Here is a 16,384-nt window from a genome sequence, read left to right on the forward strand (position 1 = left end):
GGGTAATTCGGAAAAATGAGGCATTTGTAACTCACGAACGGGTGACCAGATCTTAATAAAATTTGATATTTAGAAGGATCTTGTGCTTTAAAGCTCTAATTTTAAATTCCGATTAGATCCTGTGACATTGGGGGGAGTTGAAGGGGAAAACCGGAATTCTTGGAAAACGTGAAAATTGGGGTATTTTTATCTTACGAATAGGTGATCGGATCTTAATGAAACTTGATATATATATATATATATATATATATATATATATATATATATATATATATATATATATATATATATATATATATATATATATATATATATATATATAGATAGATAGATAGAAGGATCTTATGTCTCAGATGCTCTATTTTCGACTCGAATTGGATCCGGGGACATAGGGGGTTGGAGGAAGGAAACAGAAATCTTGGAAAACGCTTAGAGTGGAGAGATCGGGATGAAACTTGATGGGAAGAATAAGCACAAGCTCTAGATACATGATTGACATAATTGGAACGGATCAGTTCTCTTTGGAGGAGCTGGGTGGGTGTTAATTTGGAAAAATTAGAAAAAATTTGGTATTTTTCACTTAAGAACGGGTGACCGGATCTTAATGAAATTTGATATTTAGAAGGAGTTCATGTCTCAGAGCTCTTGTTTCAAATCCCGACCAGATCTGTTGACATTGGGGGGAGTTGGAGGGGAAAACGCTTGGAGTGGAGGAATCGGGATGAAGCTTGGTGGATAGAATAAGCAAATATCCTTGATACACGATTGACGTAACCGTACTGAATTCGCTCTCTTTGGGGGATTTGGGGGGAGGGTTCAGTGATTTGGCGATTTAGGTTTTTCTGGACGTGGTAGGCGTGTCAGGGAGCTGCACAAATTGACTTGATAAAGTCGTTTTCCCAGATTCGACCATCTGAGGGGCTAAAGGGAGAGGAAAAATTAGAAAAAATTAGGTTAATTCATTATTTTACAGATCTTAAAATTCATTAAGATCTGTGGGTGATCAGATCTTAATGAATTTTGATATTTAGAAGGATATCGTGATTCAGAGCTATTATTTTAAATCCTGACCGGCATTAAGCCTCTGATTTTCCTTTTAAATCAATGTATTGATTCTTAAAATTTTGTTAGAGCTCATACCATATGAGCTCTTGGCTCTTAGCTCTTCTTGCCCTGTCACAAGTGCCATATGAGCTCTTAGCTCTTGTTTTTTAAGTAAGAGAATGAGAACTTTTGAGTAAAAGAGTTTTTACCGCTTGGGAAACGGGCAGTAGTCATACTCTTATTTCTAGTGAAGACTCCATTCATTAGAAGTACATAATCCCAATTCTTTTGGAAAGAATTGGTGAAAAAACTTTAGAAGAATTTTTTTTTAAATTGATTTTTTTTATTGCAAAAAGTTTCAAGTTTTTAAAAAACTCTATTTCAAAATGCGATTTTTTTTCAACATCAAACTTTCATCAAAGTATCAAAACTAGTATCAAAGTAGCAATATTAAAGTGCCGAAGCATCAAAGTAAAGAAAGGATCAAAGTTAAAAAGGTATCAAGGTATAAAACAAGTATCAAAGTAACAATAAGCAACTTGCAGAACTTACAGCCCTTGCACTACAAGTCGAAGTTACCACGTAAATTCCTAAATCCAAGCATCGAAGTAAACGGAGTATCGAAGTAACAATAATTAAGTTCCGTAGCTCAGATCTATTTACCCGGACTGGAGGGGGGGGGGTCAAACCCAGAAGTATAGTTATTTAGCCTTTGCATTACTTTGAGGAAAATGGCTATCTTCAAATTCTGACCGGACGCACTTTGGGAAAGTGGGGCGTGGGCTAGTTGGCCATTGATCACTTTTGACTCTTAAGAAAGAGCTAGAAGTTTCAATTTTCGACCGAATCCTCAAAGGTGTTTCGACCACCCTTTCCACAAAACCTTATATTCTAATAATGGACAACTTACCTAAGTTACAGTCCTGGCCTCAGGACTTAGTGAAGATTTCTCTACCCCTAAGCTATAGTAATTTGAATTTTCGACAATTTGAACCAAATGGCTGTTTTAAAATTCTGATAAGATGCATTTGGAGAAAAAAGGCACAAGGGGGGGGACTGTTACTTTTTAATCACTTTCAATTCTTACAAATTTGCAACATACAAAAGTTACAATTCTTGTCTCGGGTGCTATGGAGGATTTCTCAACCCCTAATTTATAGTAATTTGAATTTTCGACTATTTTGAACAAAGTGGATATACCAAATTTTTTTTGGATGCATTGGGGGAAAAAGATGTGGGGGGTAGATTCCCCCCTCATTCACTGATAAGATGTATTTTGGGAAAAAAGGCACAAGGGTGGGGGGGCTTGTTGTTTTTTGATCACTTTCGATTATTAAGCACTTACAACTTACAGAAGTTACAGTTCTTGTCTCGGGTGCTATGGAGGATTTCTCAACCTCCTAATTCATATTAATTTGAATTTTGGAGTATTTTGAACAAAATGGCTATCTTAAAAATTTTATTGGATGTGTCTGGGGAAAAGGCATGGGGTCTAGATACCCCCCCCCCACACAAACACACACACTGATAAGATGTATTTTGAGAAAAAGACACAAGAAGGGGGCTTGTTAGTTTTTTATCACTTTCGATTCTTAAGCACTTACAAAAGTTACAATTCTTGTCTCGGGTGCTCTGGAAGATTTCTCAACCCCCTAATTTATAGTAATTTGAATTTTGAATTTATACTTCCAAATCCATTGGCTATCTCAGTATTTACAATCGGTTCTCATTGGAGCAAAATCGTAGTTTGGTCCACAAAAGGGACAAATAATTCACTTTCCCTTGGTACTATCCTTTCGGTTACTTAAAATGGCATAATAACTTTTTATTCTCGTTCAAACGGGACCTTTCGCGTTGTTCTAAGACCATTGGTTCGATACTATCACCCCTGGGGATAAATAATCATGTAGGGTTCTCTAATATGCTGAATCTAATGTTGCGGTTTTCATTAAGATCTCTTGACTTCTTTATATTGTTTTCTACGTTTTCTCCTTTCCCCTTTCCCTGTTTTCCTCTCAAAAGCTTGTAGCTTTTGAGGGAACATGAAACTGGATGAATTTTATATATTTGAAATCACCATAAAAAAGCCAATTCTTTTATGTGTACTAAATTTTATTAAAACTATTTTATTTACAAAATCGGTTACTATAGGGCCGAATCACTCCTTACCATCAAAAGTTTGATCTATTTTTATCCTGAATACAATACTGCAAATATTTTCCAAGCAACCATGAGCAAGTTCAAATTCTTACTGCAGTAGAACTCGAAACTAATTTTACTACTTAAAAGTAGTAATCTTACTACTCGAAACTAATTTTTCAGGACTTGGGTTACGATAAATCGAAACCTATTATGTTCAGTAGCAGTTTATTTTTTTATATAGCCTATAGCCCGTCAAACGTGTACCTTGAACTTCCTTACAACACAATTCCCCTGAGAAATACTTAAAAAATCTTCTTGACCAAATATTTCAGAGCTATGCTTGGGTCCGGAATAGACAGAGCTGTGTCATAACAGGACAAAATAAGCTTGCTTTGGTTTTTATGAGAGCAATTGACGAAATTAGCGAATTAGAGCATTTCTAAAAAAAAACTTGACTTTTTTAATTCAATTCCTTTTTCAAGATCTACCATGCTATTTTTGGAGAGTTACTAAATACACCCGTAATAATAAGCTACTGCAGCATTTACGCTTTACTTAAAACGAATTGTCCTACAAATATTTTCTTTTGTACTTATTACAACACTGAAAACAAACATAAAATCACAGTAAAATAAAATCTAGAACTGAAGAGCTTTCAGCGATTAATATCATTATATATATAAAATATTCAGTTTAATTTTATTAGTTCTTTCCAAGACTGTTCAATACACAAATAGTTTTCAGTAAAGCACAAATGACGTAGGAGACTTTAGACTTAGGTTAAAGAAGGGGGCAGTAGCCAAACCCTTATTTGTAGAAATTCTTTTTCGTTTTAAGCTTGATTTGTATATTCAATTGATTTATTTATTCTTTTGTATTAGAAGTGTAGTCCTAACCTATTTTTCCTATACATTTGAATTTAAAATACTATCTTTATTGTAACCAATTTTGTCTCTTAGCGTTTCAATTTCAGAGTGACATTGAAAACCAACACGGATGTTCAATCTCAAAGAGACGCATCCTCCCAACATTTTGCAAAAAAGTGCTTGATATTAGGCTCCAGCATTTTACTAGGAGGGGGGGCTTCCCCTCTTCCCCCCCTCCAAATGATGCCCCCTGATATTTGGAATGGGAGGTTGACAATCGACAGATATACTAAATGTATCGTATTGCTCGATCGAACACAATTGATGGATCTAAACATTGTCAGCAATGCTTTTGCATGATGACATCAACTAAAGATGGGTTGATTCATGACGTCTTCCCAAATATCAAGTAAAATTACAAAAATCCTCAAAGGTTTAGTGCTCGTCCTATGTAGGCCGCTCCTAGTAATTATGTGAATATCCTTAATTTCAAATATTAAAAATGAAAAGCCAGGCGAAGCGACAACAAGTCTATCGATATCGTGATGAGTCAAGAAAAAGAATCAAGCAATTGTCAGGTTTTCTACCACACATTTTAATATTAAAATTGAATTCCCTATCGTCCTTCTCCAAAACATCAGTCCATCACAACCTCGTAACGGCACGAGATTTTCGATAAAAAAAAATAAAAATGTCATCCAAGCCAGGATCTTCAACGTCGAATTCAAGAAGGAAGATGTACTATGTATTCTAATAGTCCCAACAGATCATTTGAATTTAAACATTTACAGCCTTCAGGCGACTTGATTTAGGAATAATTATAAATACTGCATAAGGACAATCGCTGCAAGTGTATAGTCATCCTTCTCCAAAACATCAGTCCATCACAACCTCGTAACGGCACGAGACTTTCGATAAAAAAAAGAAATAAAAATGTCATCCAAGCCAGGATCTTCAAGGTCGAATTCAAGAAGGAAGATGTACTATGTATTCTAATAGTCCCAACAGATCATTTGAATTTAAACATTTACAGCCTTCGGTGCGACTTGATTTAGGAATAATTATAAATACTGCATAAGGACAATTGCTGCAAGTGTATAGAATAGATTTGGAGAATTAATGCTTCTTACATGGATGTGGCCAACTCACCCGTGGGGAGTCCCTGTGATTTATTTGCATACACATAAGGCAAAAAAAAAATGAATATTAAAAAGAGTATATTCCTAGAATTTCCTTTGTTTTGACATTGCAGCGACGTATGACGAGTAAGCTGGTAAAATATAAAAAATTGCTTGGAGGTTTTTTAAACAGTTTTCCTTTTTAGATGACGTTGACATTTCTCCTGAATACGTCGTACCCCCTGATGGAGGTTGGGGCTGGGTGATAGTTGTAGCTTCCTTCTTCTGCAACTTAGTCGTGGATGGTATCATTTTCTCGTTTGGCATGATTATGAGCCATCTCGTGGTTCATTTTGACGAATCAAGATCTAAAGTAGCGCTTGTTGGATCACTTCTTTCAGGATTTTATCTTTTAATGGGTGAGAACATGTACAATATTCATTTTACTAGGTATAGAAGTAAAAGAAGGGGGAGGTTTGGGTCTGCTCTCTCCCTTTAAAGTCTCATGATTTAAGAATCCATTTTAGATTTTTTTCTCATCCTAGTTACCCTATTTCTGTGGTTTTAAATAATTTGCCCCCCTTCCTGAGAGGAAGGAGAAATTTTTTTATACCTACACATATTTGGTTTTATTTAAGATCCATTATTTGGTTAATTATTAATTATGCGAAAGATGTATACTACTTAAGATAAACTTTATTGTATCTAACCCACAATTTGTCTAGTTACTTTAATTTCTGTCTGTTTTGGGGTTCTTTTATTCTTTGACATTGATTTTTGGTCATTTTAAGCTTGAATTATTATAGCAGTTTATTTCTATTCGTCTTGAGTTATTACGGCTCTCTGCTTTTCTTTGAAAACCTTATCTTTTGGAAAGTTTCTAAAAGTTTAACAATGCAAAGAGGCTGAGGAAGTGGCAGCCTCTTCATTTACAGAATAATTTCTTTATGTTTTAAGTTTTAATGTCGCTCTTTACTTTCATTTGAAAACGGTTTTATAAATCTAATAAGTACTTAAGGGAAACGCACTTAAGGGCAAAAGTAAAACAACTTCAACAACACCTGTTCAGTTTATATTTACTTTGTTTCACTTGTTTGTTCCAAATATGTTATATTTCGTTGGGAGTGCCATTTGAAATTTTGAAGTTATTTCCCGTCGGCCCTCCTGTAGTACCAAATCTTAAGTTTAGGAATATAATTAAGGAACCTTAATAATTCCCCATTGGTATTGGGCCATCCCCCACCTTACCATTTCTAAAATCATGATGCCTCCCCTCGAATATTTAAATTTTACTATTCAAAATTGTTTACGTCCTTAAATGAAGGAAGCTCAAAGGGCCATGCTAGTGAAAAATAATGTATCTATAAAGCACCTTTTATACAACCCATGTCATTATTGCAATACTATCATGCATCCTTTTCGTTCTTTAAATGCATACGAATGTGACGTCATCCATAAGAAAATGTTTTTTTTTCAAAATTAAGGTTCTGAAGTGTAGTCTGACAAAAAGTGCACGTCCTGCCCATGGCCCATCAAAAATTTTCCATGCCCAATAGGTGGGGCTAACATCCCAAGTTGGGGAACATTCTATTAGACAAAATTTTCTACTAAGTGAAACTTTGCTGGATTTATGCAATGCATAACCAAGTTCACATGGAAGAATTTCGATTTAACTCATATCTAAACATGCAAGTTCTGACAATTGGATGTTTATGCGGATTTTAAATATACAAGTTTCATCAAGTTTAATCCTACCCATCAAAAGTTCCAAGCCTGGGAAAATTTGTTTTATTTTCGAAAAAGGGGGAAATATCCCCTAAAAGGCATATAATCTTAATGAAAATGACACCATCAGATTCAGTGTATCAGAGAACCCTACTGTAGAGGTTTCAAGCTCCTTTCTGCACGAATGTGGAATTTTGTACTTTTTGCCAGAATAAAGATCATGGATGTGTGTTTATTTGTTTGTTTTTTTTTCTCAAGGGTGATCGTATCGACCCAATGGTCGATACGATCCCAGTGATACTAGTATAGCCTAGTATTGGTTATTGGAAAGTATACTGACGTTTTCAGGGGGGATTTTTTCTGGTGGGGGGTCAGGGATAAGGGTTACGTGGGAGGACTTTTTCATGGGGGAAGAGAATCAAACTGTCCGTGGTAAGGAAGTGTAGTAAGAAGTGACCCGGCTCAATAGTAACCGAAACTCTAAAAAACGGAATTTTGATACCAATTGTTACATCAAAATAATAGTATTTTTATGCTGATTTTAAATATGCAAGTTTCATCAAGTTTTATCTTACCCATCAAAAATTACAAGCCTGGGAAAATTTGCTGTATTTTAGAAAATAGGGGAAAACATCCCCCAAAAGTTATAGAATCCTAAAGAAAATCTCACCAATAGATTCAGCGTATCAGAGATCTCTACTATAGAAATTTGACGCTAAAATATTTTTTTTACGTTCAAAAGAACTATTTATTCTAATTAAACGGCTTTTTTTATTCAGGGGTCATTCTTAAAGAATTAGAACAAAATTCGAACTGTTGTTCCTTATATTTTAGCGTTTTTTCTGTCCGTTTTAAGTTTTGATATTACTCCTTGCTTTCAGTTAAAATTTTTTTTTATTTATTTATTTAATTTTCTCAAATAGTGAGAGACATTATACATGCTTTCACATACATGCCTAAAAACAGCAAGTGAAAATATAAAAAATGCTCAGTTTCATGGTTTTATTTTGGTTTCCAGGTTTTATTTCAGTTTCTATGTTTAAACACGTGACATAGCTTTTTTCGTACCCACATTTCCGGAACAAAATTTTGCTAAAATTAAACAAAATGCTATTTAGTTTGTTTTTGGATGGGGTACTTTGTGTGTAGAAATACCCAATAAGAATGACCAACATTCTAGTCCTTTTGAGATTTGGCACGATGTAACCATATTATCTTAGGCTATTATTTAGTGCTAGTTTTTCAATTTAGGGAATTTCAACTAAGTGGCACTGTTACAACAGGAGATGAAAATTTTAGGTGTGACGCCTACGGCTTCAGTTTCTGCGCAAGTAAAGTGTAGACATTAGATTTCTGCAAGTCATTTTTACGGGACTAAATAGTGTTCTTTACTTCCATAAAAAAACTAACTATTTCGTGTAAACGCTATTTGTCTATTCTTTGTCCATGAAAATATTTTTAAAAACTTCAAATACATAAAAAAATATATTACAGAATGGAATATATTCTAAAATAGCTCTTTTAAAGATACCAGTGGATAAAAGGTATTTTCTAATAATATTCTACCAAAGTTTTAATCTCTTTATTGGAGAAGTAGATTGAGTCATCATTGTTCCTTTCAAATTTCACTAATATTTCCTTTAAAACTGAGGTTCTACCTATTTTGGAAAAAAGGAGCGTTTCTAAGATTTATAATTCATCACGATTTAGAGCCTAAGGTCAGATTTCATAAACAACCCCAGGCATAACCACCTCCAAATCAGGGGGGTTTCAGGGGGCTACGGGAAGACGATGGGAGAATTAAACATAAGAAGACTTAACTTGAAGTAAAACCTTCTATCAGCTGTTTAGATCAAAGACATGTACTAATAAGGGATGTTGTCAAACTGGATGTCTGATCCTTTTTGTCCATCACTATTATTGCTTCAGTATCAAGGCAGATCTAAAAAATATTCTAAGAAACTAGTTAAACAGTTTTTATTCCTCTAAGAAAAAAAGATAAACCAGGAATATAGTAGAATTACAAAAAAATATGATCAAAAATAAATAATTGCTGAGACTACAATCGTTAAGTATTAAGTATTACGAAAAAAAGTAGAGCAACGAGAAAAACGAGTTAATCCTTGAGAAACATTTACATTTTCTTTTTTTTGCACTGACAATTAATTACATAGTTTTTCTCTATTTCCTACATTTTTTTCGTATGGTCACGAGGAAAATATTATGGAACTGGTGTTTGGAACCAAAAGTTCAATCCTACATTCAACCTTGTCTTTGGAATAAGGGCCCTACATGTTTAGTTCTTTTCATAAGTATGAAATTATCGGCTATAGATGGGACACCTAGAGCTATATTCTGCAGTTCTCGTGTTTGCATGATGGGTAATTCCATCAAAGGTCCCGGAGATTATAGGAAATATACAGCAAGATATTTCCAAATGTTATGAAGCTGGTATGTGATGCCGCTGTCATTCTTCTGTTTCTTTGGCTGGTTTAATAAACAACCGAGAATCTATTAACCTGACTCCGAAAGAGAGAAAAGAACCTTATGAACGACAAAATTCTTAACTTTACTCTGTCTAAAAACACTTGGCTTTATTAAAATGTATGGAAAAATTTACCAATATTTGGTTAGGCTCAGGTGTTAATGAAAGGATTATGACAAAAAGACAAGAGTGAAGCCGTTCCAATGCTCTTGTGCTAGTATTAGTACTATAAATTACTGATTTTCTAGACTTGTGAAAATGTGAGTCTTTCCAGGTGGAGGAAAAATGATTTGTTCTAATTTTGGCTGAAATGAATGCCCAGGACCTGGATGACGCCAGAATAAAGGGCCGACTTGACTTAGTAAAAAGATGTATTGGGAGTGCAACAACCTTTTATTTTTTTGGCCAAACTTTGATGGGGAGGATGTACTCAAAAACGCTGACTCTAAATAAAATCACAATTGCAAGAAAAATTTCAAGCTAGATCATTTACAATGAATGGCTCAGGCTCTATATAGAAAGTAAATGGGAATGCATGTCGCATATTGCATTTGCAAATTGGGTTTTGACTTGTATAATCATTAAATGGAACCCCTTTAAAAGATTTAGCTTTCGGATTTTTAGTATAGTCTAGATCAGTGGTTCTTAAAGTGTGGTACGCGTACCCAATGGGGGTACGAAATTTTTTTTAGGGGTTACGTGGCCGGCCAAGAGAAAAATAAAACAACCATTTCACTTTAGGACTAGCAATTTTGTTTATATTTTAGCTATGTTTTTGTCGGTAAAATGTTTTGTCGGTAAAATGGGGTGCTGTTTCTAAATAAGTTTCAAAACCACTGCTATAGATAAGTATAAGAATTATTGTATAATGGCTATGAGGGACTGGACTTAAAATATAAATGGCTTGGCCACCTAGTTTACTAACTCCGTATAATAAAAATGTAGAAGGCTGAAAAAGTATCTCCGGCGAAAAATTTCTGGTATTTGGTTAGGATAGAATTTCAGGGGATTTTTAATGTGTCTGTTTTAGTAAGGAAATCAAATTGTCGGATATTTTGTAATAAGATTAAAATCTAACATAAGATTGTGCTTATAAAAAACATCCAACATCAAAGATGCCAAATGCCAGCAAGCGGGTCGATATATTTTATTTCTATTATATCTAGTATATATCTGCTATCTAAATTACTTTAAACAACAAATGAATGTGGAATGATAGTTTACTATACACATAGTGATATTTATTCCTTAAAGGCTTAATAGGTTTTTATTTATTAAATTTGAAAAAGTGAAAAAGTGTAAGTTATGCTCTAGTTTTCAGAAGGCACTAAGTGTGTCAGCCCTGCTCTTGATGATTTATGCTCGTTTTGAATTTGATTCGATTATTATTTTTTTACTTCTGTTCTTTTTGTGTTTAATTTATTTATTGATGGTTTTTCTTGGTAGTTTTACGCGTGGAAGATTATTTGACTTTATTTCTGCTCATCTTAGTTTAATAAAGCTCTTTACTTTTCCTTGAAAAACCAGTTTGTTGAAAAATGTGTCTAAATTAATTGAAGTTAACGTCCATCAAAGGAGCAGACATCACCAAAGCCTGAGTTCCAAAAAAATCATAGTAATGACACATATGGTGAATCAAATCAGCACCACAGCACTCCCAGCTTGGAATCGCTGAAGTAGTAAAAGGTGGACAACGACTTGACAATCTGACAAGGATTAGAAAATAACTATAAACGTTGCTTCCTCCAAGCTCAAACACGAAGATATTCGTAGACAGGAAAAAAACTAAAAAAAATTGATAGAAATTTAGAATAACAGAGACAACTTCTGACATACATAATCATAAAAAGTATGCAAAAAACAAGTAGAAAAAATAAATAAACGGTGCTTGACTACTCAAAAATAACATCATAGATTACTCATAGGAATCTGAAAAGGAATTAATTGGACGAGTAGCTTGCTCACCTAGAAACTCTACTAGCACCTGGCCACGATCTAACCATAGGTTTTTTAAAACCAAACTTGTCTCTCACCACACTCAGAATATTACGATGGCCTTTATTAGAGATTCAGATATGAGAATTCAAACACACCTGAAAAGCCCATCTTTTGCAACGCTATATTCAGAATGGCGTTCTTCAGATTAGTACCCGACTGTCGATTAACATCGTGAAAAACAAGAGTCCCAAGCTGTTTTGCTTGCTCATAATCATCAACTTTTACTTCAAGCTTTGGTTCCCTGTTTTCAAAATCTCCAATCAGGCCTTCAAGATTCTTTATAGATACCAATAAATGCTGACGGATCGTGTCTCAAAGAGTAAGCTGTACGAAACATATGGTTCAATCCCGCTTTCTAGGGCTGAGAAATGAGAAAAAAACAGGAGGACTAGGACACGTTCTTCGAATAAAGGATGAAAGATCGCCAAAGATTGTCCTGGTCAACTAGCCGTCTAGGGCTAAACAAAAATTGGGTTGTCCCCAAAGGGGGCGGTAGGATGTCGTAAAGAAAGATTCAAGGGAAATGTGAAGTTTTTTGGTAGGGTGTACAGAGGGAGGCTTTGAACGGGTTGGGATGGACGAGGAGTGTGCTTAGCAGTGTTTACATTACGTGGTTTAGCAAGTAGCAAGGATTGCTAAAGCCTGGGATTAACTTCGAGAAACACTGACGAGTACATATCGATGACAATAGTCTCAACATAATTTTTGAGTAGTTGGTCCTTCCGACGCCTATCCTAAACTAGTTTCAGAATTGTGTCTATCGTTGACTCTTTTATTTTTGGGTTTTCATCCTCAGTTACGGTAATTTTCGCCTGCAAATTTCCGGTGGGTTTTTCTGACGAAATTTCTTTTAGCAATGGCAAGTACCATTTTGAAGGTGTCTGAGTTATCTTTTTCTGGCCTCTTTAAACGCACTTCAGTTTTCTTAGAATTATCACGGTAATTAGGCTCAGACGAAATGAGAAGGTTTTCCGTAATCTGTGCTTCAGTCTGGTCTTCATAGGAAAATATTATGTAGATATAAATTTCCTTTTTATCTTTTGTTAGCCTACTTAAATATTCCGTACAGGCTATAGCAAAAAGCCCTTGAAACTGGCCATCACAAACCGAGACTGCTTAAATTATCAGACTTCTTAGCTATACCGACAAAACGCTAAATCAGCTTATCTTTAAGCGACCAGGCCCACGGAAGGAGTGGCAATCAGAAATCCTCATTTAGTAAATCCAAGTCAGTCCAAATGTCTTGTTCCACTTCGGATTAATTCAGATCATAATCCTTTTTCAAAGTACACAGGTGCCCCATTCATTCAGATTCTAATCCGCTTTAAAGTACAGCTTCAGTTTTTCAAGGTCTTTCGTTAAATGCGTAATAGGATGTTAGCGGAATAAATTCTTTCGACACGAAAATCAATCGGCCCAAGGCCAAGATTTATCACAGGTAATCCATAATCCGTGAAATGTACTTTTCAAACAGTTCGTGGTAACGAACTGTAGTAAGGAGCGTGGTAACGAACTGTATTAAGGACCCGGCTCAATAGTAAACGAAACTCTAAAAAACGGAATTTTGATGCTAAGAGATACATCAAAAGAATCAAATTTTCATGCTGATTCTAATTATTTAAGTTTCATCAAATTTAATCTTTGTCATCAAAAGTTACGAGCCTGAGAAAATTTGCCTTATTTTGGAAAATAGGGGGAAACACCCCCTAAAAGTCAAAGAATCTTAACGAAAATCACACCATCGCATTACGTATCAGAGAACCCTATAGCAAAAATGTCAAGCTCCTATCTACAAAAATATGGAATTTCGTATTTTTTGCCAGAAGACAGATCACGGGTGCGTGTTTATTTGTTTGTTTGTTTTTTTGTTTTTTTTCCAGGGGTCATCGTATCGACCAAGTGACCCTAGAATCTCGCAAAATGGCTCATTATAACGGAAATAAAAAGTTCTAGTGCCCTTTTTAAGTGACCAAAAAAATTGGAGGGCACCTAGCCCCCCCCCCCCCCCTCCCACGCTCATTTTTTCCCAAAGTCAACGGATCAAAATTTTGAGATAGCCATTTTGTTCCGCATAGTCGAAAACCATAATAACTATGTCTTTGGATTGACTCACTCCCCCACAGTCCCTGGGGGAGGGACTGCAAATTACAAACTTTGTCCAGTGTTTACATACAGTAATGGTTATTGGGAAGTGTACAGACGTTTTCAGGGGGATTTTTTGGTTTGGGGGGGGTAGTTGAGGAGAGGGGGCTATGTGGGAGGATCTTAACTTGGAGGAATATGTCATGGGGGAAGAGAAATTCAATGAAAAGGGCGCGGGATTTTCTAGCATTAATATAAAAAAAACAATGAAAAAATAAACATGAAAAGTTTTTTCAACTGAAAGTAAGGAGTAATTTAAAACGAACAGAGATTATTACGCATATGAGGGATTCTAAAAATACTTTAGCATAAAGAGCGAGGTATTTAGAAGGAGATAAATACCTTGCTCTTTATGCTAAAGTATTTTTAGTAATTTCAACTATTTATTCTACGGCCTTTCTGATTCAGGGGTCATTCTTAAAGAATTGGGACAAAACTTAAGATTTAGTGTAAAGAGCGAGGTAATAACGAGGGGAGAAACCCCCTCATATACATAATAAAAAAATATAAGAATATAAAAGTTTGTTACGTAAGTTAATTCTTAAGTTACATATATTTTTTATTAATAAAAACGTTCGTTAAAATTAAAAGTTCTAGTTGCCTTTTTATGTAACCGAAAAATTGCAGGGCAACTAGGCCTCCTTCCCCACCCCTTATTACTCAAAATCGTCTGATCAAAACTAAGAGAAAGCCATTTAGCCAAAAAAGAATTAATATGAAAATTTCATTTAATAATTTATGTGCGGAGAGCCAAAATCAAAAATTCATTAATTCAAAACGTTCAGAAATTAAATAAAAAAAACTAGTTTTTTAAACTGAAAGTAAGGAGCGACATTAAAACTCAAAACGAACAGAACTTACTCCGTATATGAAATGGGTTGTCCTCTCCGCAATCCCTCGCTCTTTACGCTAAAGCTTTTAATTGTTTTAAAAAGCAGAATTGTGGCAAAGAGTCAAACTTTAGCGTAAAGAGCGAGGAATTGCGGAGGAGACAACCCATTTCATATACGGAGTAATTTCTGTTCGTTTTGAGTTTTAATGTTGCTCCTTACTTTCAGTTTAAAAAACTAGTTTTTTTTATTTAATTTATTTAAGGAGTTAACTAGCCAATGATTCAATAAATATGTTACGTGAAAGAGCGAAATCTGGTAAATGTCCAAGATTCCCTTTTTCTCTGCTTGGTTTCAATCAGCTTTATCAGGCATACTATGTTTGATGATAAAGTTAAAGTTAGGTTGAGATAGGCTAAATTAGGTTATAAATCTTAGAAATGGGTTAAAAACCTGACCCAGCCTAACCTGTCACCGTCAAACCTTGCATAAAACTAGAAAAGCTGACTGGCAAAGCTGACGGAATCCTGACGGAGCTGACGATATATATATATATATATATATATATATATGTGTGTGTGTGTGTATGTGTGTGTGTGTGTGTGTGTGTGTGTGTGTGTGTGTGTGTGTGTGTGTGTGTGTGTGTGTGTGTGTGTGTGTGTGTGTGTGTGTGTGTGTGTATGCGTGTGTGTGTGTGTGTGTGTGTGTGTGTGTGTGTGTGTGTGTGTGTGTGTGTGTGTGTGTGTGTGTGTGTGTGTGTGTGTGTGTGTGTGTGTGTGTGTGTGTGTGTGTGTGTGTGTGTGTGTGTGTGTGTGTGTGTGTGTGTGTGTGTGTGTGTGTGTGTGTGTGTGTGTGTGTGTGTGTGTGTGTGTGTGTGTGTGTGTGTGTGTGTGTGTGTGTGTGTGTGTGTGTGTGTATGTGTCTGTGTGTGTTTGTGTGTGTTTGTGTAGAAATTAAACTGTGGAAGATTATATGTGTTTTAAATTCAATAACCAAAACAGGTTTTTAAGAGTCAATGACTTGCTGCTTAGCTAAAAAAAAGGGGGGGGGGGGAACGAACAAAACCAAATAAAGTATATCAGTTAGGTTAAGGTTTTTGCTTTAAAGTATTTATAGAAAAAAAGCTGAATCAGAACTTAATTTAAGGTGGGAGTCAATTATTCTGATTGCATTCCAAAAATAAATAAACTTTACACAGCGAATATATTTACTGAAAGTTTAGATAAAAAAAAAATCCAGATTTCAGGTGACACTGAGCTTATGAACCCTTAAGGCCTACTGGTCGCACCAACAGTGGTACGATTTTTTCAAAATATGGGGGGAGGGAGCAGTTTGAGTCTGTTATCTAAAGTCAAGTGAAAATTACAGTGAACAAGAGCCAAGAACTTGCCAAGAGCTCATATAGCATGAGCTCTAGCAAAATTTTAAGAGTCAATAGATTGAATTAAAAGGAAAATCAGAGGCTTAATGCCGTTTGGGATTTAGAATAAGAGCTCTGAGACAGAGGTCCTTCTTAATATCAAAATTCATTAAGATCCGATCACCCACTCGTAAGTTAAAAATACCACATTTTTTCTAATTTTTCCTCTCCCTTCAGCCCCCCAGATGGTCGATCGGGAAAAACGACTGTTATCAAGTCAATTTGTGCAGGTTCCTGACACGCCTACCAATTTTCAGCGTCTTAGCATGTCCAGAAGCACTGAACTCTCCAAAGCACAAGAACCCCCTCCCCCAAAGATCCATCTTGATCTCTCCACTCTAGGTGTTCACCAAAATTTTCAGTTCCCCCCTCCAACTCCCCCCAATGTCACCAGATCTGCTCTGGATTTAAAATAGGAGCTCTGAGACATGAGTTTCTTCTAAATATCAAATTTCGTTAAGATCCGGTCGCCCGTTCGTAAGTTAAAATACAATTAGTTCTAATTATTCCGAATTAACGCCCCCCCCCCAGCTCCCCCAAAAAGAGCAGATCCAGTCTGGTTATGTCAATCATGCATCTAGGACTTGTGCTTATTCTTCCCACCAAGCATCATC

At 35.4% G+C, this 16,384-nt stretch overlaps 2 protein-coding genes across 4 annotated transcripts in view; both read left to right on the forward strand.

The window, feature by feature from the left end:
• LOC136032275 (large ribosomal subunit protein mL66-like) overlaps window positions 1-16,384 on the forward strand; it is a 414,576-nt gene that overhangs the window by 318,041 nt on the left and 80,151 nt on the right. The window lies entirely within an intron of this gene.
• LOC136032204 (monocarboxylate transporter 5-like) overlaps window positions 1-16,384 on the forward strand; it is a 131,259-nt gene that overhangs the window by 13,020 nt on the left and 101,855 nt on the right. For all 3 annotated transcript variants that reach the window (XM_065712411.1, XM_065712426.1, XM_065712419.1), the window contains exon 3: window positions 5,377-5,589. In XM_065712411.1, the coding sequence (XP_065568483.1) occupies window positions 5,377-5,589 (213 nt within the window). The remainder of the gene's footprint in view (window positions 1-5,376; window positions 5,590-16,384) is intronic.

This window comes from Artemia franciscana, chromosome 1 (genome assembly GCF_032884065.1).
Source record: "Artemia franciscana chromosome 1, ASM3288406v1, whole genome shotgun sequence".
In the NCBI taxonomy this organism is placed as follows: domain Eukaryota; kingdom Metazoa; phylum Arthropoda; class Branchiopoda; order Anostraca; family Artemiidae; genus Artemia; species Artemia franciscana.